General features: G+C 40.5%; 1 protein-coding gene across 15 annotated transcripts in view; it reads left to right on the top strand.

The window, feature by feature from the left end:
• UNC5D (unc-5 netrin receptor D) overlaps positions 1-26,758 on the top strand; it is a 599,258-nt gene that overhangs the window by 375,532 nt on the left and 196,968 nt on the right. For all 15 annotated transcript variants that reach the window (XR_012064390.1, XR_012064389.1, XR_012064388.1 and 12 more), the window contains 2 exons: positions 1,694-1,912; positions 15,501-15,644. Coding sequence is in view for 11 of the 15 variants with exons in the window: in XM_072950288.1 (XP_072806389.1) it covers positions 1,694-1,912; positions 15,501-15,644 (363 nt within the window). In the remaining 4 variants the exon portion in view is untranslated. The remainder of the gene's footprint in view (positions 1-1,693; positions 1,913-15,500; positions 15,645-26,758) is intronic.

Here is a 26,758-nt window from a genome sequence, read left to right as displayed (position 1 = left end):
ACATACACATTTTATGTTCTGAGGGAGTTGATTGAACTTTTATGACTTAAACTGCTCTTATTTGGAGTATTTGCTTCATGTGATTTAGTTTTATTTTTATGTTTTGGTGTCCTTCAATGAGCTAGCTTTCCTATTATAAATGCATTTGAAAGCCTATAGCATCTCAAACTCTTTAAATGTGAGGCCTTCTCCCCCCTTAAGTTGATGTATTTAATGGAAAAGAAGAGTTTGGAGAAACAAACTATTGTGTTTAATTCACTGCAGTGGCACAGGTAGTGCTTGTGTATTCCCGTTGACAAGGAGTCTTTTTCATAATTCAGTCTTTTATTTTCTCCCTTGCCCAATCATAGAATTATAGGCAATCATACCTCTGATGTCCTAGTCCCCCTCTTTTTTTCACATTTGGTAGTACCCCCTAAAAGTTCTTAAAATAGAACATTATCCCCCATATAGTGAATTATGTTTATCTTTGACGGTGCTGACTCATTTCAGTTATTGACTTGTGTGTGAATTGTAAGAGGCTCTGTTTGTTCAGCATTAAACACTGAACATCCAGAAAGCCAGGTTGGGTCACAGATGCACCCTGTGTCCAGGCTCTCTCCTAATAAACTGAATTGCTTTCTGATGGTTTCATTAGGCCCCCTTCCCCACCTTAGTCCTAAAGACATGTTTGCTTTGAATGGGAGTAACCCTCCCCTGGGCATAGTTGATCTGGGTATTGAAATGCTTGCTTGCTTTGCTCTTTCTCTGGAAGGACCACGGGAAGGTACAAGATACAGTCCGTCTTGGTCAACTCCACATGGCTCAGCAGCTACATCTTTGTCCCCTTGACTTTGTGGTGATTTCCTGGGACTTAAGTCCTTGCTAAATGCAGTGAAGAGGCAATGAAGGAGAGTCTTGGTTGCTTTTCCCTTTTTATATTTTCTTTCCACCCACTATTTCCGTATACTTGGGGAGACATAATCTATTTCTTCATTTTGGACAGATGTAACTATAGGTCTTAAACTAAAAGCTCAGAGCTTTGTTGGTGATTTGTTCTAGTTCTTAGCCTTGAAAGTGAGATAGTATATGGGGCAGGAGTGCTGGGGGTGGAGAATGATGGTCTAAGGCAAGCAGAACAAATGTGCATTCCTTTTAGATGGTGTGGTAAGTTTGGGAAAGGACCTCTATCCAAAGTAGAATGCCAGACAATCTCCAAAGTTTCATAGGTGAAGAAAGTGACAATTTGGAATGTTTGGGACATGTCTTATGACTGAGCATCCTCTACCAACATCATCGTCACTGACACTCATTTATGGGAGAAACAAAGCTGTTCCCACCATTGTTTCAGAGGCAACTTCGGCTCTCATTGAACACTTGGCAGTAACCACACACCCAACTGAATCTTAAAATTCAGCCTCTCACCCCACGGATGTTTATCTTGGTTCTTTCAGCAAAGACATAAACATTCAAAAGTGCAGCTGGAGCGAGTCCCCTTGTCACTGTTTTCACTTCCAGTAGCACTGAGTGTGTGTCCAGCTAAAGGTGCCCTATCACGCTAATTCGGTCTCTAGAAGACAACTCACCTGCACGGGCCTCACCAGCATGCTGTGTTAGGGTTTCCCAGCGCCGAGTCTCACAACCGGTTGTGCCTTGTGGTCTGATGTCTGCTGCCAGTGTAGACTGTGTTCTAATATTTTCTTCAATTTCACAGGAACTGACAATGGTGAAGCCCTCCCTGAATCCATCCCATCAGCTCCTGGGACACTGCCTCACTTCATAGAGGAGCCAGACGATGCTTATATCATCAAGAGCAACCCCATCGCACTGAGGTGCAAAGCTAGGCCAGCCATGCAGATATTCTTCAAATGCAATGGCGAGTGGGTCCATCAAAATGAGCATGTCTCTGAAGAGAGTCTGGACGAGAGTTCAGGTAAGAATGAGAATCAGAAGAAGCTGTGGTAGCTTCTAAGATTCTCACATTGTTGTATGTCTGGGAGAAACTGCATAAGCCACCACCCACCATTACTGTATTTGAATGAAGTCATATTAACATCATCCTAGGAACATAAGATGCAGTCATATCTTTAAGTGGCTCCACAGTTCCCTTGCTAGTCAACTCCAGTATGGTAGAGGGGCAATTTTTATTTTCCTGCTGTATACAACTCCAAGACCTAATTTTGTATGAAAGTTAATATTCTCACTGGAAATAAAACCAGGCAGTCACTGTTTTCATTTTCTGAATTCTGAATACTTTTCAGGACCTACATCTTTCATCACACACCTCTTTAAGCAGCATAAATTCAGTTTCTCTAATCTTTCCTCCTAGATATTATTCTTGTGTGCTTCATTCTCCACAGTTGATGGTTTGAGTCTTTTCTAAGTTCTTTTGAGTACTGTGTAATGATTAGAGCCCAAATTAGATGACTAAATTTGAATAGGATATCCAGTGTAAAACAGATTCAGGACCATCTTTATTGGCTCGGCTGGTTTGGCTGGTGGGAAGTGATGAGACTAGTGATCATACTAGCTAATGTTTACTGAGCATTTACTATATACCAGGCCTTAGCTAAGCATTTGACAGACATTACCTTGCTGTCTTTTCAACAGCCTCCTGGGGTAGATATCACTGCGATTTCCTTATAGATAAGGAAACTGAGGCTCAAAAGATTAAATTATGGGCTGATGCTGGATCTCAATGTAAGATCATCTGACTCAAAACTTTCAAAATTTGTAATGTTTTTATTTTAGCATATGACAGAAACAGAATATGCTTTTGAACTTGGGCTCCTCAGACTACCTGAAAATAGCCTCATCCGAAATCCAATCTAGTGTCATCCTAGATGATTGATTTTATTAGTTCTAGACTTAGTTTCAGATTTTGAACAAACCAAAAAGCCTGAGTATAATTAGGATGTTTCAAGTCAGCTTAACTTGTTAACTATATACCAGTGCTCTTCAGTACACTAGGCCAGGCCTTTCAGAGTATTTGAAGAAGGGTGAGATGCAAACACGATCTCTGGGGCTTTATATCTACGAATAGGTGTCAGACCAGTATACCCTTAAGTCCAGTACAAATGAAGTTATGATAAATGTCTGAAGAGAGGTAGATGGTGCTAAGGAGGATTAAAAAGAAAAAATCACGTGTAAGTTTAATTAGGACTTGCAGGAAAGGTGTGGCAGCAATAGCATTTGAAAGAGACGTTGATAAATAAGTAATTCAAACAGGCATAATTGATACTACACCCTATGGGGCAAAGAAGAGTCTGTGGTTTGAGGGTCAACATTAACAAATGAAAGAAAACTGAGTATATGTTCCTCAAGAAGTTTGGTTTGATTGAAATATAAAATTGACACAGGAGAATAGCAGCTGATAGCTGGAAAGCAGTTCAATGGCATGAAAGGCCCCAAATATCAGAGTGAGGAGTTCTTTACTTAACTTTATGGATACTTTACTGGTAGTGGAGATTGATTACATTGACACTGGGAATGCGGTGTCTTTGAAGTTATGCTTCAAAAGATGAGTCCGGCACAAGTGCTTGGAAAGGCAAGAAGAAACAGGAATGGGAAGCTGGGACAATTCAGTTGAGAAAGTAAGGTGTGCTTCTAGAGTAATGGCCACAGAAATAAGAACTAGGTACCTGATGTGAGAAGCACTTTAACAAATCAAACTTAATAGCTGATGGAATGAATGAATGAAGGAGAAATAAAAATCTCTATAAACAGAAGCAGAAGGGTAATGCAATTCATAAAAGTAATCACATTAGCAAGGAGAAAAGGCTGAGATGATCGTTTGAACAAACTGCATTCGAAATTCTTAAGGGATATAATGAAGACATGTAGAGATGGAACTTGGTAGAGTGCAGAGGTAGAAAAGTAGCTTTGGTAATCATCAGTAAAGAGCGAAGCCATGGAGATGGAGTTGTCGAGAGAGAATAGGTTATGTGAGAAGAGGCACACCTCCTTAGAAGGCAGCAAGAGGAACGTCAGCAGCCAGCAAAGAGGTGAGCAGGGTAGGCTGTGTTCCAGAGTGAAGGGGGAAAATTATTGCAAAAAGATCTTCAGGTAATACTGTGTCTCTGCTTTGGAATCAATGAAGGAGGAGGTACAGAATTAAACATACATGTAAGCCAAGCTAAGCATTAGTGTGGGATTGCAGAATAAATACATAACTTCAAAAGGTAGAGAAATACCTAAAACTTTATCAGAGTTCTCTGTTCTTTTCGCTTTGGAACTAGGGTGAGGAAGAAAACAAAAGTGCTTGTTTTACAGATGTTATTCTTCAGACCAAAAGCATGCTTACAGTTCTGGAATCTAAATGTGAGAACTGAAAGGGATCTCAGTTGTAAACCTAACAGCCCTATTTTATACATTCAATAAAAAGTTCCAAGAGATACAAGTAGTTCCTGGCATAGCTATTTTTAGAACCCAGATCTTGTTATCTACACTTCTGACACATTTCCTTGTCACTATAAGCCACCTTTATGTACAGATTCCTGTGCTCTCCTTTCCAATCAAAATACTGACAAATTCCCTTACTAATGTAAGGGTGGGTTTCGACGTACAGCTCAGCATTTTCTATTGTGAGTCCGTGTAGTGTTTAATTCTGTGAGTGTATAATCCTACAGCTGTTCCATTGGAATTTCTTTATTCCTGACCACTTCTGCCATCTCTGTAAGGGCCAATCTCTTACTCTGTATTGTGCTTCTGGCACTGTTAGAGAAGTTTGTAACAACCTAAGATACAGAGACATTTCCAGGATTCTAGGTGTAGTTTCCTTACTATTATTATTATTTTTAATTGAAGTATAGTCGGTTTACAATGTTGTGTTGATTTCTGGTGTACGGCGTAGTGATTCAGTGTTTTTTTTATATATATGTATTTTATATATATTCCTTTTCATACTCTCTTCATCATAGGCTGTTACCAGGTATTGAATATAATTCCCTGTGCTATACAGTAGAACCTCATTGTTTACCTATTATATATAGTAGTTAGTATCTATAAATCCCAAACTCCTAATTTATCTGTCCACCACCCCTCCTTTCTCTCTGGTATCCACAATTTTGTTTTCTATGTCTGTGAGTCTGTATCTGTTTTATAAACAAGTTCATTTGTCTCATTTTTTAGATTCCACATAGAAGTGATATCATGTGGTATTTTTCTTTCTTTTTCTGGCTTATTTCACTTAATATGACAATGTCCGTGTTTTCTTCTTTAAAGAAGGACTTGGCAAAATCAAACCAAAGAAGGCAAATTGAGTCTTGGTGTCAGGAAAATTTCTGCTTCTGTGCTCCCAGGGTTGAGATCCTGGATAGACCACAGTGGATTGACCTGGTGTTGGGAGAGACTGAGTCACAAACAGTGGCAGGCCCACTTACCTTGGCAGGAAGACTTCAAACAAGACTCTTAACACATTTACCATATGAGCAAAAATTCACAAAGCAGTGGTAGAATATGAAAGGTTTATGTCTCTCACACTCAATTAGTCCAGTTGGAAAGGGCTCAAATGCTAGTTGCTCCGTGGAGCTGTGTGTTTTATCCTTAGACATTTCTGGCCTAGATTTTGCCCAGTAATGAACTCAAAATAGCAGAACCCCTTTGGGTAAACTGCTCCAAATAAAAGATAGGGAGAACATTGAAAAACGATTACCAATTTTTTTTTTAATACTGCTGCTAGAAAATCCTATATCCGTTCTCATTTAATGACCTCTTGATAAGTATTGCAGGCCAATTTAACACTGTACCCTCTAGTAATTTCACAACATTCTGTTTTGTTATTGCTTCCCCCTTTTACTTCCCTTAGCATTGCTAGGCAACTCCATGCTTTGCAGACAGCAGCGTTGATTACATTCTCTGCCTCCATGTAAAACCCTCCCCTCTTTGCTTCCTTTAAAAAAAAGTAAAATAAAAAAGACCAATAAAAGCCACAAATTTCAAAAGAACTGGGAAGAACAAAAAAATCATAAATGACAAAGCCTGAAGAGATGATACACCAATTTTTAAAAAAAAAGCTGTTGAGAACGAATTTAAATTTTAACAGCTACTTTTTTGAAAAGAATTTAATAAGCACAACCTTTTCTTCCAAGTCATTTTGATTGAATCAATAGGAAAGAAATGTCTCTCCCTCAAACTGTTTTTCTTCTGTGTAGTTAATGAAAATCGCTGTCTACCACCCACTGCAATTATGTTTCCTAAGCTCTGTATTAATAGTGGAAAAGTGGAAATTGGAGCAAGATGAGTGAAGATATTATACCCTAAACCAAAGCATAAGTGCAATTAAGGTTGGAAACAAAATGGCCTCAGGTATTGAAAAATAGATGCATTACCTCCCCTGGGTTCTCCGGTGCAGAGCTTGAGCACAGGAATTGATGACCTTTTCGGCCTTAATGGCTTTTGATGGGGCCTGAAAAATAATTCCTGCCAGTCCAGTAGAGGTGAATGATGCCAAGAAGCCAAGGACAGTGGGACCACATTTGACCAGAGGTAGAGGATTGTCCACGTTCTTTTAAGAAGTTGGAAGTAACTGCTTCAATCTCCGGCCAACAGAGTCTCCATTTCTAAAATCCCAGGGAACTTGGCTGTTCTTTTTATTCTACAGACTTTCTTGCTTCACAGAACTAATGGGAAATGTATAGGACCTGGGAGTGTTTGGAGTCAACACAGCATCTTTTGTATTTCCAAATTGGAAGCAATAAGTCCTTTCAGTTGTTAAAGGCTGCAAACTGTCTTTGGTCTTTGTGGTAATTTGGCCCCGTCATCGAACAGTTCAAATACGAAGAAAAAGGATTGTGTGTTTTCATGCAATTTAGCTTGGAAAACCCAGAGTTAGAGTTCTTTCCTGCAGAAAGCACAATTTATTTGACATGAGTTACTGTGTTTGCACAGACGTGGCTATACCTCTTAGTAATGCACACTTTACGTTTTCTGCACAAACTGAGCGGTCTTCTTTCATTTGTTCTGCCTCATTTCATTTGGAAATATGGGAAGTCTTCTTCCTTGTGTTTTTCCTCTGTTCACATCTGGAGTTGAGAGGCAATCCCAATTCAGGAATCATGCCCCTGAGAAAGGAGTGGATTGTTCAATAACACAGAAATTCAGAGTTTCAATATAATAAGCAGGCACGTGCATGCACACAGACACATGGAAAAACAACACCCGACAACAAAACCTGTCCTTGGCAATCAGGATAATGTAGCCTGTGGGAAGCTTCAGTTATCAATAAACTAAACCACTCCTTTATTGTTCAATAAAAACGGAGTTTCCTTAACAAGGCTCCATGGTTCTTACTTATTCTACCTTGGAGATACCGAACTCTAATGAGTGAAATAATGCGTATTTCAGTGTGTTCTGGGAAGAGTCTCAACTCCAGTAAACTAATATTTTTCTTATTAAAGAATATCATTTCGGGGATTTCATTGTGTGTGATTTCCTTCTTAAACAACTGGAGTCATTCTCTGGGGGTAAAAGGTTAATGGATTGTGTTGAGAAATGGGAGAAGAGGAGAAATAAAAATGTATTAAATCTTTAGAGTTTATATCTAAGAACTTTACTGTGCTGATGATGGGGATTTGAATATAGTATCTTCCAGAAAATCATGAATTTGAAGTTACCTTCAGTGATTCACAAATCACCTAGGTACATTTGGGAAGCATATATTTAAGACCACATAATACAGCAATAATCAGTCTCTCAAGTGTTCCATTGACAGTTGGTGGGTTTAAAACTGTTATAGAAACATTTTTCTTTCCCACCCCAGATTTCATCTTGATCATCACTGTTGCTCAGAGAGGACTGACATTCTTAAACGGTTTTCAGGAAAATATTAAGAATTCCTTCCAAAAACTTGTGACAGAATATGAAGGCCTTGTCTCTTGTGTCTAATTAAACTTCCCCTGTGAAAAGATGGAGACTGTTTACTCTCATTCCATTCTTAGCAGAGATAGAAGGCAGCTAACCATTTTATGTATTTTAGTAACAATTCCTGATACTGACCAGAGATTTGTTTTAAACCCTAAACTCTTAAATAATGTCCTTGGACTTTTTCAATCTTTTGTTGATACAACAGTTAGAAGTGTATTTCTTGAAGTAATTATGTGTTGACTGAAAAAATTGCACAAGGTAAGAGTTGAGTTAAGTTTTATTTGGGACAAAATGAGGACTATAGCCCGGGAGACAGCCTCTCAGATAGCTCTGAGGAACTGCTCGAAAGAGACAGGGAGAAACTCAGTATTACATATGATACTATTGAAAGGAGTACGTGCAGTTAAGCACACATTTTGGCAGAGACTTGGTGCTAGTCATGAGGAGCAGATGTCACTCTTAATGATTTTAGTGCTTTTCTAGATATGAGAAGATGCAAGAAATTGGGCTCATAAAATCTCCTGAAAATAACTATCTTAATGCCCGTTCTGCCAGTTTTTCCCAGAGCACAGAGTGCCTCATTCCCGATTTCTGCCCTGAACGCCTTTCAGGGTGTATTGAAGGTCAGTCGCTATAATGGTGAATGACTTCATTCTTGTAGAACCAGATGGCAGATGACCATGGCGAGTCAATCTTTAGTTGGCATAGAAATCTTAAAAAAAAAAAAATCTGGAGCTAGTCTAGTGGTTAAATTAAGCATGGATATTAGTGCTGGATGATATCTCCCATGTTTTAAATCTGACTTCCCATTTACAGACTTTAAAAGGTAGATCTCTTGCTTAGCATCCTTTCATCTGTTTTCCCAGGTGTAAAATGGCAGTCATAATTGTATTTCCCACATAGAACTATTGTTAAATGTATATATGTGGCATGCCCAGTTTAGGGTCTGGTGCGTAGCAAGTTACTTAATCACGGGTAGCCTTCAAAATGATAAATACAAAAATGCTGTGTGTTTTTTTTTTAATGGGGCAAGTGGCTGGAAATTATGCTTCCAAAAACAAATAGAAAATTAAGTATTTTTTCTATTCCAAAAAGATAAAAGGGCCAATATTAGCAGGTCAGTATTTGTATTTCATACCATGACATTTTCTTTGCTTGTGATTCACTCCGTCAGTTCATATTTAGTCCTTACATTATTTCAGGGACCATGGTAACACTGGGAAGGATAGAAGTTGTGTGATATATGCCTTGACTTCGGGGCATGGTCTGCTAACGGGCTAGTTTTAGTGCTGGTGGGAATGGAAAGCAATTAATTGGGACACCAGGGTTGGAAATCATGACTGTGTTGCCCACAAGCTGTGAGTATGATGTCTGAGTGGGTCGTTCACGGAATGCTGTCCTCAGAATAACCCTGCCCTCTCCACCTCTGCCTCTTAAGTTTCCCTTCTCTCTGTTATCAGCCAACACTATCAAGTTAATTTGCTTTCCTCTGCCAGACACCTCTGTGCTGATTAATTCTAATCTCTGGTGTGGAAGAAACTGGAGAGCTTGGGTGTATTCTTCGTGTCTGTACTTAAGAGTGAACTCGTGGTGCTTCTGAGGAGTATGTGGAGGGTTATTATCCAGGGGAAACTAAAGAGGATTCATTAGGCGTAGTGCACATACAAAGGAAGACTTTTTTTTTAATGAAAATACATTCTAATCTTGTTGCTAGGATGAAGTGGCAAAAGACAGTTAGCCCTAATTAAACATCTGCCAGTAAAATGAAATGTGGTTCTACCTTTTAATTATCTACATTTGATTTGCTACTTTCAGTAGCATGTTAGCCCAAAGACATCTAAGCTCCCCCAAGAAATGGAGGCCCAGTTCTGTGAAACTGTTTTCTTACGTCTCAGAGTTTTAAAACTTCAAATATGTATCAGATTCACGTGTCTTGACCAGAGCCTTGCCCTAGACACTGAGCTAAGTGTTGGGTAAGGAGAGAGCCTTTAAGTCATAGGTAGGGTGCCACCCACCCCCAGAAGGTTTTGCTGGTGGAATGGAGAAGTTAGAAGTCCCTCTTGTATGATCTTGTAGCAATCTGTGCTTCTGCTGGCCTGGCAGTTGTCACACTGCATTGTTGGGGCAGGTTGAAATGCCTCTCCCTCCAGCCTAGAAGGTCCTTGGGGGCACAAATCTTGACCATCTACCTTGTTACAGTAGCTTCACCTGGCACAGAGGCAGGCACATAGACACTCAGGGCAATTTTTTTTCCCAATAGTGTACATGGTAAACTGTATGACGTCTTTGATCTATTTCTTATGATATGGGGCTTGCAGCAAAATAATAAATAGTAGTAGCATGGTATTAAGATGAAATAAGATAATGTGTGTGATGGCATTAATAAAAGGGTCCTACAAATGATATAATAGTCAATAATAATAAACAAAATATGGGGAACTTTCTCCATTGTTCAAGCATATTTTCTAGACTAAACCTGGTCCATGCCCTTGGATAAGGTGTGGATGCTGTTCCTGTAGCTAAATGAGCTGCTTTCTGTCTTCTCAGGATACAGTCAGGAAGGACTATCTCGGAGACATTTGCAGGCATCAGAGATACCTACGGATGTGATGGTCTGTTATCAAAGGCTCTGAATATGAGGTGGTTGCTTTTCATGGGAAGTCTGAATTTTTTCTCTCCCCTAGAAAATTGAGCAAGGCCCACTTCTACTCACAAAGTTGTGTTAAATGGTTCTTTGGAGCTTGGTCTATGAAAGCTGTGTAATCATTCTCTTGGTTAATTCTCAATCGTGAATCATACGATGTGGAAAACCAGGCAAGCAGTAGGTAAAATGCTTGGTTAAAATGGTCTCGGGAGACAGGTACAGAGACTAGGATGAGGCCACAATTCACCAGACTCTAGTTTGCTTGTCTCTTCATGCTTTTATGTGCTTTGGGAGTCTGACAGGAGGAAGGGGGGTTCTCACCTCCCTTCTTGAATCTAGTTATTTAGTTGATGAGCTGAGCATCCTACTGCAGAGAACTTCCAAAGATCGAACATAAGACTGTGAGAGATGGTCAGCATCAGAGAACTGTCAGGTCCCCCCCATGTGCCCATTCCAGGTGCATCTGATAACCAGCTGGGAAGAAGAACCACAGCAGGATGCCACTGAGGGGCTTCCTGCAAATGTGATGTTGACAACAGATGAAAGGCCGGGGGGTGGGGACAGCTGTTGGTGGGCACTGGCTGCAGCTGGCATGGTGCTGAAAGCTCAGTGCTATGCTAGAATCTGTCTTTTCTACAGAACAAGTTAGGACTAAGACTAGAGCCCTTTTACTAAAAGATGACCAAAAATGAATCATTTTCATCCTTCCTCTGTTTGCTCCTGTCTTCTATAGGTCTCCTCTTTGAATAGAGAAGCATATATCTTCAGTTAGTTTGAAAATTCTCTAACTTTATTCTCCCAATAGGATTAGACCTGCTCGAAGTAGCTAGTGTTTCCTATCTGATAAATAAAGGGGTTACGGCAGTAACTGCTGTCAGCATTTTTCTCATTTAAACAAATAAAACTGACAAATGATGAAGTTCCGTGCTGCTCTGTTATGTTGAGTACATGCAGAGCAATTATTCACCCGCTGCCAACATTAGTCTATCTACAGCTAAACCATCCAGCAGCGTAGAAAGCTTATTAGCATATCAGTCCCATAGTCATATTTTTATCTTCGGTAAGACTCTCCTCCGTAACAAAGGCTGATGGTTGTAATTTGTGCAATAATTTAAAGGGTTGGACTTTTCCATGCTTATTAGAGTTACACAAGTTATCAGGTACAATGCTCGTCTTATTTATGAGATGCCATCTTCCATTTGCCTGGGATTTTTGCTCTCCTGTATCATTTCCTGTGAACAAGTTAGCTGCCATCTCTGGAGATGGAGGAGAGGCTCTCTCTGCAGCACTACTGGGTGAACTTCAGGGCAGGCGGGTGGGTAGAGGTGTCCTTCCTTGAGCCGCTTTGCATGAATGTTTCTCATGTGTGGTTTCTCATGTATATATGTAAATACACACATATATGTGTATTTGTGTATGTATGTGTGTAAATATATATATATCCCACTAGACAGAGCCATAGTGAAGATTTGAGAGAGAATATACTATTTAAAGATGGATTTCAATCAATAGTTATTTTTTTGTTATGGTGGAGAAAGTTATAATAGGAATAACATGTTTATGATTTTCCAAGGGTTTTCCTAGAGAGGATGGTTTGACAAGGCTGAAGACCTCATGCTAGTGTAAAAAGGCCCGATCCAGAGAGGCACTGTACTTTTGGGGAGATAGTGGTGTCACGCGTGGCCTTTTTTCTTCGTATATATGTATATATATTTTTTGCTTTAATGGAGGCACTGGGGATTGAACCCAGGACCTCATGCACGCCAAGCGCGTGCTGTACCACTGAGCTGTACCCCAACTCCTACTTGTGGCCTTTTAAAGAGGCTTGCCACCTTGGTGCTACCTGAAGGAAAAATACACTGTGTTTGGAAATAGTTGATTTATATTCATTTTGCTTCTCCAATCCCGTAAGGAGCCTCTGTGAAGAACGTGAAACTGAGCCATCCTAATGTTGACATAATGACTTCTACATTTGCTTTTCAACTGTGGTTAGTCTGGATGAGGGGTTGCAAGATGTCTTGACAAGAACGAGGTGAGATCAGTTAGGACCTTGAGTGGTGGGGGTCCATAGCTTACTGTTGATGCTTTCCAAAACAAATGTGCAGCTATCTATCCATGTTTTTGAGTTTTTGTATTTGAAGCTCGGACGTCTTGGGGTCTTACTGGCCCTGGAGGGACCCCCTACCTGAGGCTGAGTAATCTAGAGACTCCAGACAGCGGCTTGTGAGCACGCCTTTCATGTGCAGACCAACTGATGCAGAGCTCCTCTAAGAGCTCAGCCACTCCTTTTATCAAGCTCTTACAGTCTTGGCCACTGTTCCCCTGCCCTCACCCCAGGACCAGGTACCAAGCATCTCTGGGCAGCCATTCTGTCCCAGAACCCACTGAAATGATTCGAAGTAGTCAACTCGCGATCTTTTTATCCCACCTCTTATTGCTTCCCACAGAAACATGGGCTCTTGCCCACGTGTTCCCCTGCCCCATCTACTTCCTGCCTGACCCTGGTGGTTCCCTGAGTGGCCCTGTGTTTCCAGGGTTCTAGAGTGGGCTCTACCTTCTGTTCCTAAGAGTCTGTGAGTGTAAACTTATTCCTTCATGATGGTCATTTCTATTTCTGAGTGTCTTCCTCTATCTTATTAAAACAGGCCCCAGGTACCCCTAAAACACCATGGTGTCTAGATTAAATCACAGTCCATTTTGAAGTTTGGATGGGGAAACTCCCTACTTAACATAATAATAATAATAATCTTGAACCACTTTTGAGATGGTGTTTATCTTCCATTTCCAGCCTAGAGAAAACCGGTGGCTTTAGATAGTCATATAAGATGGAGAAAATAAAATATTAGAATTGTTCCCCATTAGCTTGAACACATTTCTGACCTTTCAAGCTTATCAAGTGCTCCTTCACTGAAACCCCTGATTCCCAAATGATGGACGTATTTTGTCTCAATAGGTCTCTCCATCCCACGACAGCGGAGCTTGGACGCATGAAAGATACTCTACCCGCACCTGGATGTGTTGATGTGGTGTTCTCTCTCCTCCCTTGCTCTGTTCAAAGTAGACCATCCATTATTTGTCTCAAATCAAAAATATAAAATATAAAACAAGTCCTTATCTCTATGGCCTAGTTTCTTATTTCTGTTTGTTCAGTCTTACTTTCAAACTCCCAATGTGGGCGCCCCACTCCAGTCTGCTTTCTGTCCTAGCCTTTTTTCAATCTTTATTCTTTTTCTCTGATAGTCTCTTTTTAGCTTCACCTGTCAATTCCACCTTCTCCTTGCCCTCATCCTCCTACTCCCATTTACTTTAAGTGCAAAAAAATTTTTTTAAAGCGGCAATAACAATAAAAACCCCTCTCAGGCTTCTTTCCTATTCGATGTGGGAGATGGCTTTCAGGACTGTTATGTCTCTGACGGACAAAAAAGGTGTATTTCTGTACAGTGCAGAGTCATGGGAGATGTGAATTATCAACTGTCATCAAGATGATTTCCTGGATGTGGGACTGCCCACAGATTTAGAAAGTGTAACTCCAAGTGTGTACACTGTGATTTATGTGGCCATAAAACACACATCACACACTATAAATAGCATGTTATTGATTGGGTAGAAGGCAATGTTTCCCCAGTCTAATTCCACCCTCCCTTATTGTTCTTTAAATCCTACCATCACCCAGGATCTAATCACATTCCGCATTCTCAACCAACAGTCCCTGGTTCCTTGAAACTATACTGATGGTTCTGTCTCTTGAATTCCTTTTGAACTTAAAGGAAAAAGCATAGTTATGCTCCTAATTTTTCCTTCAATCATCCACGCGTTAGTCTTATTTCCATAGTTAAGTATCAGTAACTAAAATAATGAGGACAGAACGGAATTTTTAAGGGAGACCCATAGGAAGTGCTGGTTTGGGTGTAAGACAGATCAGATCTAGGTTCAAACCCTGGATCTTCCATTTACAGGCTGTGTGACTGCGGACCCATGCCTCTGCATCAGAGTTCTCTCACCTGCAAGGTGAGGAGTCCAGTGGCCTCTACGGCATCAGGGCACAGCGGAAGTGTGATGAGTGTCTAGGTTCAGGCTTATCTTGTGATGCTAGGTGCTTGAGTGGAATTCAGTAAGCATCGTCTTTTTCTCCCACGCTGCCTATCCCAGGACAAGGCACAGCCTTGGCCAGTGCTCGTTGGCTGGCGAGAGCACGCTGACTGTGAGGGCTGTGCCCCCGCTTGTAATGATTTCACTGATACTAGTGAGGGAGGGTGTCCTTTCCTCTGTGGCACTTCATGTAAGGTGACTGTCCTTCCCAAAGAAAGACATGCTGACCGTCCTTGGCTAGAGGTTTGGAAAAAAAGACAGTAATAAAACATTACAAGGTCAAGGTGTACCCTTAGCCCCTCTTTCTTTGAACACCTCTTCTTCTGTTGTTCCAGGGACCTGCCTGGACTCTCCTCCCATGGCTTCAGGACTGACTTAGCTCCACTTGTCTGCATCCCATTTGTTGTCCAGAGTTTTTGTTTTTTCCTTGGATTCCCATCCTCTCTGCCCATTCCATGCATGTTCACCACCCCCTCTTTATTCTAACCCACACTGCAAGAGTGACCCCCTCCCACTGCCAGAACCAGGGGTGTGGGTATTTAAAACCACCTGGAACTGTGTCTCTGGAGCTGGTTTGTTGAGGCCTCTTCAGCCTCTGCAATCCCAGCAGTGAACTTGGGGCTATGTTCCTCATAGTAGATTTTGCACTAAGAAGGACAAAGCAAAAGCAGGATGTCAAGGTACCATGAAAATGATGCTTACTTTTATGAGAGCCACGTTGGTGGATGATACTTCAACCTCGTTTTTTCCAGCCTACTCAGCTGCTGGAATTTAATTAGCAGTAATACGTTATTGTCAAAGTAATTAAAACCTCCCCTTGATTAAAAACAGAATTGTTTAATTACCAGGAAAAGGTTGGGCTAGCCTGAACTTTCTCTTTGAGGAATATACCAGCCTCAGTGGATTTGCTCTGTCTCCTCTTCAGGCTTGAAGGTCCGGGAGGTGTTTATCAATGTCACCAGGCAACAGGTGGAGGACTTCCACGGGCCCGAGGACTACTGGTGCCAGTGTGTGGCTTGGAGCCATCTGGGGACCTCCAAGAGCAGGAAGGCCTCCGTGCGCATAGCCTGTGAGTATATATCCTGAGTGACCTTGTCCTGTCGGAACACAGACTAGCCTCAAATAGAGCCAGAGGGGGGCTTTGGACATACCAGGTGCTTCTGCAGAATAGAAATGAGAGGCCGGCAAGAAACTGTCAGAACTGTCTCCACCCCTACTCAATTCACTCTTTTAAAATTGTATTTTAAATGGCTGATCCTTTCCTCTGGAGTACAATCAGCAGATCAATCTGGCTAAGAGATTCTGCCGAGATTGTCAGAGTGCAGGTGCATCAACAATACGGGGGGAAGTGGATCCTGGGGGGGAGGGGAGCAGGCAGGTGGGTCTGCTGTTCATCAGCAGTGCCGCAGTTCAGGGGGCAGTGATGGGGAGAGCTGTGCAATGACTGTTTATGGTACTTTTCCAGCAAATCTGCAAAAATAAGACATTAAAGATTAAGGGAGTTTTATAGCCTACTGTTAAACCTCTTTTCTCTGAATCTTAAAACATGGAAATGGGTTTTAAAACTGCATTTGTTTGACCTAAGTAGGACTTGGGCGGAGGGGTGGGGGAAGAAAGGAGGTTGCCTTTCAGGAGAGTCTAAGATTTCTTTATCATGTTTTAGCATCAGTGTTTTTTATCATCTCAAACAGGTTTAGAAATACACACAGTTCCTCTCTCATTTAAAATGTCTTCATCCCACCCGCCCCGAGGGGTCCACATAAAATCTCCTCTGTGTGCCGAGGAGTGCAGACACTCCTCCAGAAACAGATGGAGAGATGGAGGGCAGAGACGGTTATTGTTGTTTTATTCAAATGCTGCTGTTTGAGAATGCTATGAAGCATAAGGGACAAGGGGGATTTATTGGAGGATTCAAGGAATTCTTCCTGGCAAATGTTGATGGTTCATGGATTAAGAATAGGAGTAGGTGGGGAGGGTATAGCTCAGTGGTAGAGTGCGTGCTTAGCATGCGCGAGGTGCTGGGTTCAATCCCCAGTACCTCCATTAAAAAAAATAAGTTTTAAAATAAAATATAAATAAATAAACCTAATAACCTTCCTTCCAAAAAGTATTTTATATTAAAAAGAGTGAATTGCTATTTGCGGAGACATTTATGTTTTCGGGAAATGAAATCTTCCTCTCAACACATCCATATCCCCTTCCCTGTACCGGAGATTTGGGAGGCTCCTTCCTGAATGTTGACTGGACCCTAGTCGGCCAAAAAGAAGGTCATCTTGTAAGCTGTGCTCTTGATGTAAGAGCTGCGGGAAATAGACTTCCTATCATGACTTAATTAATTTTAGTTCACAAATACTTTGACAGGTCAGCTGAGAGCATGAACGTGTTTGATTTTACACGTCAAGCTCTGTGCTCCCAGGTGGCCTTGGCGAGGCTAGCTCCCGACATTTGACCCTGCTCAGGGTGGAGAGGATTATCCTCTGGAGCTTGAAGAAGGGAGAAGCCAAAACAGCAGAGTGAATTTCAACACAGCTTCCCCCCATTTTCTTCTTCTCAGTGTCATTTTCTCCTTTCTTTTCTTTCTCTCTTTCCCTGAGCCCCACGTGACCTACTCTCTGAGTTATCTTAAGTGGCATTTTATTAATCTGTCCACCCCCAACCTCTCTCACCTCCCTACTTGCTCACTTAATTCCTGATTGTCCCATGCCTGCTACAAACCTCCAGGCGGTCCCTCCACCCCACCCCTGCTTACGAAGTTCGGCGAAGAGTGGCTCAAGCCCACCTTTATTAATTCCCCATAGCCTTTGCTCATATCCACTGCACTTCATTCTTGTAGGCTCTGTGCTGTTCAGTATGTCACCCTCACTTCTCTGACATGTGCCTTTGCTCCTGAAGTTTCCAGTTTCATTAAGTGTGTACCCTGGTGGCTGAGAGCCCATACCCTGGAGTCCTGTTGATTTCCAGGTCCGGCTCCACTACTTAGTGTTGTGATGGTAGACAATTTTTTCATGTCTCTGTGTCTTAATATCTAATGTCATATAAAAGGGTGCTTACTTCATAGAATTATTGGGAGAGTTAGAGGTACTGATAACTATGAATGGTTTAAAACCATACCTAACCTGGAGGTTATCAATAACACAGTCTTATCCATCATTAGTTATTATTTATGACATATTTGATCTGCCAGAGCATCAGTATCATTTGCCAGTAAGTGTGTTAATACTTAAACTAATTGAACTGAATTAAAATTTTAGTGCCTTAGTCATTTTTCTGTGGATTATGGCTGTAGAGACTCTAAAAATCCATTCTAGGCCAGCCCTTGGTATCCAGCTCTCCCAAGTGTGATAGAATCAAAGAATGTTAGAAAAGTGTTTTCCATTTATTTTTTATCACTTCCTATGTTTTTATAATCATCTGATACTTTTGTGGTAATGATCTTGCAAATCTCTTCAGGGATTAACAAATTTTGTCATTCTTGTATATGATGTGCACATACAAATATGATAGAGATGTGATTTTTATGTAAAGAATATCATTAAAGCCTATATTATGCAGTTAACTTAATCTCTAATATTCACAACATATTTTTAATCTCTGCCTATGTAGCAAGTGATAGCTTCTTTAATTTATTTAAAATTATTTATGCAAGTCAAGACATGATTTGTCATTAAATATTACATTTGACTTGGGGACCAGTGTACATTAAAATGTAAATTGAAATTTAACTACGTTTAATGGCATCAAAAGTGGAGAGGAAAAAAATGCCTGTAGGACCTTGCTTGAAATTCTTTTGATTTGCTTCCAGGAGGCGAGGAAAAACATTTTTTTTTTTTTATAACTTTCACATTTTGTTGAAATAAGAGATTTCTGGCTGCTATTTGCAAGCACTTCCCAGCAACTAACACATTGCACATGAGGATAGTTTTTATTCCCAATAAATGAAAAGCCAAATTGGATCTAATTGTCACCATATTTCTTCTTTTCAAGATTGGTTTTTGAAGTACTGACGACATCTTAATGTGCTAAATAAGGATTTTGATATATGAATGTAGCTTATGAATCTGATGACAATTGTCTTGGGGGAACTTTGCAAAATTAGTATCATTTTTATATTATTCATTAAATTATTGTAGCTCTACATCAGAGCGCCTTATGCCTCCTGCATTTAACCAATGATCCATTAAGAATTTAACAGTTTCAGAACTGCAGTGGGCAAAACCTTCATGGCATCTAGGGCAGTCCTCTGAGGGATGTCCTATCCTGACCATGTTGGCCGATCTCTGCAAAAACACCAGGAAGTGCATGGGCATGATATGTCTTAGAGACCATTCCATTTTAAAGGGAAACAATATAGACGCAGTTACTTATGAATTTATGTCACTCATATTTTCATTGAAATGAACCCACCTGGGGTGTCACTTACCTATGCAGATTCCTGGCTTTTACCCCAGAGCCATTGGGTCAGACTAAGGGCAGACCAGGAAAGTTGTGTTTGAATGAAGTTATCCAGGTGATTCTGTGATCAGGTAGCTTTGGGATATCTTGTCCAAGAGCACTGTTTCTTACCATGCATGCAGATCAGCTGGGTTCCTATTAAAATGTAGATGATTCAGTTAAAGGATTCCGTGTGTCCAGTGCAGGGTCTGAGATCCTATTATTTCTAAGAGTTCCTGGAAGATGCTGACGCTGCCGTTTGGTCCGTGGACCATACTTTGAGTAGCAAGACCCTAGGACGTCTTTAAGGAAGCACCCTTTGGGAAATACTGATTTAACCCATTCCTCCAACTTCATCACTTAATAGCTGAGAAAGCCAAGTTCAGAAAGGTGAGGTGACTTGACCAAAGGTCCCCAGCAGATGGCAGGCATGGAACCAGATCTTCTATCCATTCACCCTCCCTGGGTGCTTTTGCTGCTAAGCTATGTTGATTGCTTTCTATTAAATGGAAGTTTGAGAACCATCATAAAAAGCAAAGTTCATGCACCTATGAGTGTTTCCTTTAGGAAATCAGTGATTGCTTCCTTACCCTGTTTTTGAATACATTGCATTCTTCCACATGGTCAAGTTATTGTATTACATATGTTGTATATTATGTATATAATATATGTACTTTATACATATTATATAAATGTATATTAAGTATAAATTTATTTCATGTTATACATTATAGATAATATATACTTAAATTACACATATGCATATGTATGTATATATGATGTGATTACACACACACACACACTCTCTGCTGCCTTAGTGGCCAAAAAATTGTATGGGCTTTGTTTTAGTAGCCAAAATACCTGTCATCTTGAACTACTGTATTTTCCTTAATGGTCCCACCCTGTGTGGGAGAGATGCTGGCTGCCCATCCAGCTGCCTGGGGCTGGAAATAGCTGAGGCCCCATTTCAAACTGATTTTTCCAAAGGTGAAATAAATAAATAAAGCCAACCCCCATCTGCCCCCAGCAGGCGGGCAGAAGCCCGCCTCCAGGGAGGGACCCCCACAGGCCTTGTCGTGTTTGCCTGACTCAGCCAGGCTGGAGGTGGTGGGGATGCTGCGGCGTCTGCTGCTTCTGCTGCTGGACGGTTGTCAGAACAAGGGATATTCAGTTATTTGTAGTTGTTTATTTTTGTGGGTGAACATTTGGCTGTTGAGACATTGCATTCCTTTCCCCTTTCTCTCTCCTTCATCTGGCTGCAGAAGGTTGGCCTCTGCTGTTAACCCTTGGGTGCTTAAACCCTTCCTGACACCCAAGCCTTTTCTCCAATATGGGAGCTCGGGTTGGGGAGATAAGGGACACATTTGCCTGATACAGTCACATAGCAAGTTGGCCACTTGTGATAAAATGCAGCGGGGAACCACTGTTCTGTTTTTTTTTTTAAAGGAATCTATAAAATGTAATACATCCTGAATATAATTTAAATAGCTTATTTGAGGTATTCCTAAAATATCTATGCAGTTGTGCCAAGAATAAGCAAAGAACTTAGGGGAGAACCTCATTTTAAACTATGAAACTCCCCACCTAATTGTACAGGCCCATAGCAAAACCAGCATTATTTATATTTGCTTTGTGTGTGTGTGTGGGTGGGAGAAGGGTGGTGGTATCTTTTTGAAAACTAGAGGCGACATCCAGTTAAACCTCACTTACAGCTCTTGGCTTCATGGCTTTGATAAATAATTTTGCCTATTAAGAGCTGTCATTAGCCCCCTCTTTATGGCAAAATAAAATCTAAAAACGAACAGAGGCACATCTGTCTGGTGTTCAAATTCAGTCTTAGCCTGCCTTTCCTGTCTTTCCTCCCGTTACATCCGTACCTGGGTGTGGGCTCCAGCTGAGTTGGGACAGCTTAGATTCTGGACATGGACTTGTTTCCCTCCTCCTTGATGAGCTCATCTTTTTTCTCCTTCCTCGAGCACATTCTCAGCCCCATCTCACACTCCCACCTCTTCCTCCCTCATCTACATCCCAGGCGCATCGTGGATGCTGTCTCCTTTATGAAACCTCATTTAGTAAATCCCTCAATACTAATTGACTTCAGCAGCCTGAGATACCAACTGAGCCCTTGGAAAAGGTACACCCCCCGCCCCCAGCATCTCTGAGCTGTTACAGCATTTTTTAAGTACTTCTCCTATGGTATTTATTGTAAGTTCCTCAGAATCATGATTATTTTGTGAATTTATTTTTGTTAGATTGCAACCTGCTTCAAGATTCTGCGTTATTCAGGATCTGTCTTCTAGACTACTTTATTCTCATTGCTTTGACCTCTGAGCGTAATACAGAACCTTTATCTTTCACCTTTGTATTATAAATGTTTGTTTGGTTTGCAAGGCAACCCTCTCAGTGCCATTTACGGGTCCGGGAAAGGGCATCTGTGAGCTATGTGTCATGATTGTGCCGTGGGACTAACATGGCCTCTGGCTTCTTAGCCAGTCCATAGCTCACAAGGGTTATTATAGAGTTCATCTTTGTCCTCCCTGGCTTGTGAACTACTCCTAATAATGTTTACTTCAGCTGAGAACAAGTCAAAAGGGTATTGGGAGTAGGTGAATCATCACAACCACACAGCCCCATGATGTGTAGCACGTGGCTCTGAAAGCCCCCTGAGCTGCCAGCACTCCCCGCACTCTTCCCTTCCTCCCTTTTCAGAACTCGGAGTTTATTCACTCGTTACGAGAAATATGTTAAGACCCATTCTCAGCACTTGGTAAAAATTGCACAAAAGCTTGCAAGCCTCCTTCCCCCTCCACTGGAAGAACGTGGCGGAGTCAAGAGAGAATACTGTTCTACTCGGCCAAAGGCCAGTCCTTTGCTTTAGACTGAAATTAGCACACGTGATTATTGCTGAGGGATCTGAGAGTCCAGGCGCCCTGTGAAGTCGTGCACTGCACCGGGGCGTCTAGCCTAGGAAGGGGGTGGGCGCTGCAATGCAGCAGCCCCCACTCCATTGGCCAGGATGCACGCCCCGGAATGTGGTGTAGCCACATGAAGGGAAGGGGATCGTTTTTCTTGGCACGTAGGTGCTGTTTTCTAGCCAAGACCTGTGCTCTCATGGGTGTCCAACTTATACAAAGGTGCCACATTGACTTCCGGCAGCAGGACTGGGTACAGTTTGTGGTACTGAGTGCAAAATGAAAATGTGACACCCCTTATTCAAAAATTAAGAATTTCAAGCCATCAGTATTAGAGCATTAAATCAAGCGTGGGACCCTATGTAGCCCTACTGGCCCCACACCCATGGAGCTGGCCATAGTGGCAGTAATGGTGATGGTTCAAGAAATCACTTTATACATGTAATGGCCTTATAAGATGAGAATAATTGGCCCCCAAAGACTAGGACTCATTCAAACTGATTCCACAAGGAATTGGAGACAGGATTATTTCATTTTGCTCCAAAGCCTGAGACAACATCACAGGAGCTAAGTTTTAAGATGGAGTTTTGGGGGGTCAGGCTGGCAATTAGAAATGCCTGTTACGAACCATATCCTCTTGTAAGCTGTACAGAGGCAAGCAAGGGATGTGTGTCTGATGGTGGTGATACTTACTGCACTGGCTGAGGAGGTGAGGTATGGACTAACAGGATTTTCTTAAATTTTTTAAAATTTTGACATAATTTAGACTTTTATAAAAGTTGCAGTATAGTACCAAAAAAAAAATTCCCTTAAGCCTTTTACTGAGAATCTTGAAATGTTAACATTTAACCACATTTGCTTTGGCATTATCTCTTTCTGTGTTTGTCCGTGGGTGTATTTGTATATAGACAATTATGGTTTATTTTTTTACTTGGTTAAGATGAAGTTGCAGACATGATGCTCTCTTTTCCCTAAATACTTCACTGTGTATTTTTTTTAACATTTTTTATTGATTTATAATCATTTTACCATGTTGTGTCAAATTCCAGTGTAGAGCACAATTTTTCAGTTATACATGAACATATATATATTCATTGTCACATTTTTTTTCTCTGTGAGCTACCATAGGATCTTGTGTGTATTTCCCTGTGCTATACAGTATAATCTTACCTGTTCTACAATTTTGAAATCCCAGTCTATCCCTTCCCACCCTCTGCCCCCTTGGCAACCACAAGTTTGTATTCTATGTCTGTGAGTCTCTTTCTGTTTTGTATTTATGCTTTGTTTGTTTTTGTTTGTTTTAGATTCCACATATGAGCGATCTCATATGGTATTTTTCTTTCTCTTTCTGGCTTGCTTCACTTAGAATGACATTCTCTAGGAGCATCCATGTTGCTGCAAATGGCGTTATGTTGTCGGTTTTTATGGCTGAGTAGTATTCCATTGTGTAAATATACCACATCTTTATCCAGTCATCCGTTGATGGACATTGAGGCTGTCTCCATGTCTTGACTATTGTAAATAGTGCAGCTATGAACATTGGGGTACAGGTGTCATCCTGAAGTAGGGTTCCTTCTGGATATATGCCCAGGAGTGGGATTCCTGGGTCATATGGTAAGTCTATTCCTAGTCTTTTGAGGAATCTCCATACTGTTTTCCGCAGTGGCTGCACCAAACTACATTCCCACCAGCAGTGTAGGAGGGTTCCCCGTTCTCCACAGCCTCTGCAGCATTCATCATTTGTGGATTTTTCAATGATGGCCATTCTGACTGGTGTGAAGTGATACCTCATTGTAGTTTTGATTTGCATTTCTCTGATAATTAGTGATATTGAGCATTTTTTCATGTGCCTATTGATCATTTGTATGTCTTCCTTGGAGAATTGCTTGTTTAGGTCTTTTGCCCATTTTTGGATTGGGTTGTTTTGTTGTTTCTTATTAAGTCGTATGAGCTGCTTATATATTCTGGAGATCAAGCCTTTGTTGGTTTCATTTGCAAAAATTTTCTCCCATTGTCAACATAATAAAAGCTATGTATGACAGACCTACAGCCAGCATAGTACTCAACGGTGAGAAACTCAAAAGCTTCCCACTAAAATCTGGGACAAGACAAGGCTGCCCACTATCACCACTCCTATTCAGCGTAGTCTTGGAAGTCCTAGCCACAGCAAGAGAGAGAAATCAAAGGGATCCAAATTGGAAAAGAGGTAAAAGTGTCACTGTATGCTGATGACATGTTACTATATATAGAAAACCCTAAAAGGTCCACACAAAAACTACTTGAAATAATCGAAGAATTCAGCAAGGTAGCAGGTTACAAGATTAATGTCCAAAAATCAGTTGCATTTCTTTACACTAACAATGAATCAACAGAAAAAGAAAGTAAAGGAACAATCCCCTTTAAAATAGCACCCAAAGTAATAAAATACCTAGGAATAAATCTAACCAAGGAGGTTAAAGAATTATACACAGAAAACTATAAACCATTGATAAAGGAAATTCAAGAAGACTTAAAAAAATAGAAAGATATCCCATGCTCTTGGATTGGAAGAATCAATGTTGTTAAAATGGTCACACTGCCCAAGGCAATCTACAGATTTAATGCAATCCCTATCAAATTACCTAGGACGTATTTCACAGAACTAGAACAAATCATAATAAAATTTATATGGAACCATGAAAGACCTAGAATTGCCAAAGAATTACTGAAGAAAAAGAAAGAGGCTGGAGGAATAACTCCCGGACTGTGTATGTTTTTAAAAAGCACGTTTTCTGACATAACTGTAATGTAATTAACAAGAAATTAATGTTGATATAATACTATTATCCAATCTAAAGACTTTAACCATATTTCATGGACTGTTCAGTAAAGTCCTTTATGACAGTAATAAAAATCCTAGATCATGGCTTACATTTAGTTTAGAGGTTTCTTTAGCCTCATTTAATCCAAATCATTCCTTAGTCTTCCTTTGTTGTTCATTACATTTAACTTTTCAAGTGTAAAGGTTAATTATCTTGTATAATGTTTCTCAGTTTGAACATGTAAAAAGGAAATAGCAGTCATCTACAAGGGGCTTCCACTGGCCAAATCTGGGACAATTTGAGCATCTGAAGGGATCCTAATAAAGAATTATAACTCATTAAATAAGAATCCATGAATCTACACTGATATATTTTTAAATAAATGAATACTAAAATGGGGAGAAAGGGACAGCTCTTCCTTATAATAGAATAAATGAATAAATATCGATAGAATGATGGAAATGGAAAATTGTTTAGCATCTATTGTAACATTGGTTGATCTAGACAGATACCATGAATGCTAAAAGTAGTGGGTGAAAGTTTTAGGAGTAACTGGATGTTTACATAATCTCAAAGTATCTCTCTACAAGATACTTATTAATTGCAAAGGAGGAATTAGTAACTGTGCCTGGAGAATCCTCCCACATGTCACTTTAATCAAATGATTGCAGTTGACATCCCCAGCAATGGGACAAATCTATAGTACGTGTCTTCTGATGGGATAGACTGAGAAGACGCTATCACTTCAGTGATGTTCCCTCCAAAAACAGCTCATCTGGATCTAACCGTAGCAAAACATCGGGCAGACCTAAATTGGGGAACATTTTACATAATAGATCATTTTTAACTACACATGTCTCTCAAAATGTCAGCCTCGTATGGAACACTGCTGGTGGCCACAAGTTAGTCATGATACTTCTTTCTGAAACTTCAATTGTATTCCCCTTCAGATCAGTACAATATAAATGTAAATACAAGTATGGAGTAGAATGCAAAATTTTCTTGAGTTGTGAAGATGCAACTTGAAACAGCAAAGCCATTTTGGGCACCCACATCTTTTTAGGCTCCACCCACAGATGCCTTGGGGATCTGAATTTATTCTCTCAGAGATTGTGATTCTCTGAATAGAGTAAGATGATAAAAATTGTGCTACTTTTGCTTACCTTGAGCACAGTTGAGTACTTCAGCCTTAAAGATGGGATCGGCTAGGTAGCAGTGCCTTACTCACAGCATGTCCTGCTGTGGGTGATGAAAACACAAATTCCCCAAATAACATTCCTTCATGTCATCCATTGCCAACTATTATTTTACCAAGAAGGGTTTGCAGAAATAGGGCCACTACCTTGTTAGGAAGTCACAGCTTAATTTGGTCTGCTGTTCTTGTGAAATAAACCTTAAACTTCCTGGAAAATGACATTTCTCTAAAAACCTCCGTGGACATTTATCAGGAAGAGAATATAAATTTTACTTGAGTTCATCTCTCATTTTCTCCACTGAAGAAACCTCCTAACAGGTAAGGCAAATGGATGTTAATCAAAAGCAAAGCAAAGCAAAGCAAAACAAAACAAATAAGCAAAAAAAGAAAAAGAAAAAAACACAACTTTGTTAATTTTTGAGGACATTTTGAATCTAGTGATATTCTTCAATTAGTTTAACATTGCTCTACCAGAATAAGTAAGGACAAGGTGCATTCTAGAAACCTGTTAAGTGTCAAAGGAATGCTAACTAAGGTGTGGAAGTGCTAGACTAATCCATGAAGAATTAAGTGCCTACCATGTTCTAGGCAATAAATAAAATTCCATCCCTTCCTTTGAAGAGTTTACACTCTAGTGATGGGATAGACTTAGAGACAAGTCTCTTCGAGGGAGCATGGTTATATTAGAAAGCACAGTGTGTTTCAGGAGCTCACCAGAGGGACATTTTTTTGGTCCTTGAGCTCTGTGATGTGCTTCTTGAGGTAATTCCTAAGGAAGAAGGGTTAACTTATGGACCCCATGTTCAGATTAAGGAAAGAGCTTGAGTTAAAAGCACAGAAAGAT

The sequence above is a fragment of the Vicugna pacos genome, chromosome 26, assembly GCF_048564905.1.
Source record: "Vicugna pacos chromosome 26, VicPac4, whole genome shotgun sequence".
NCBI classification, from domain to species: Eukaryota; Metazoa; Chordata; class Mammalia; order Artiodactyla; family Camelidae; genus Vicugna; species Vicugna pacos.
The sequence above is the reverse complement of the archived record's forward strand: the minus strand, read 5'-3'. Positions and strand labels throughout refer to the sequence as shown.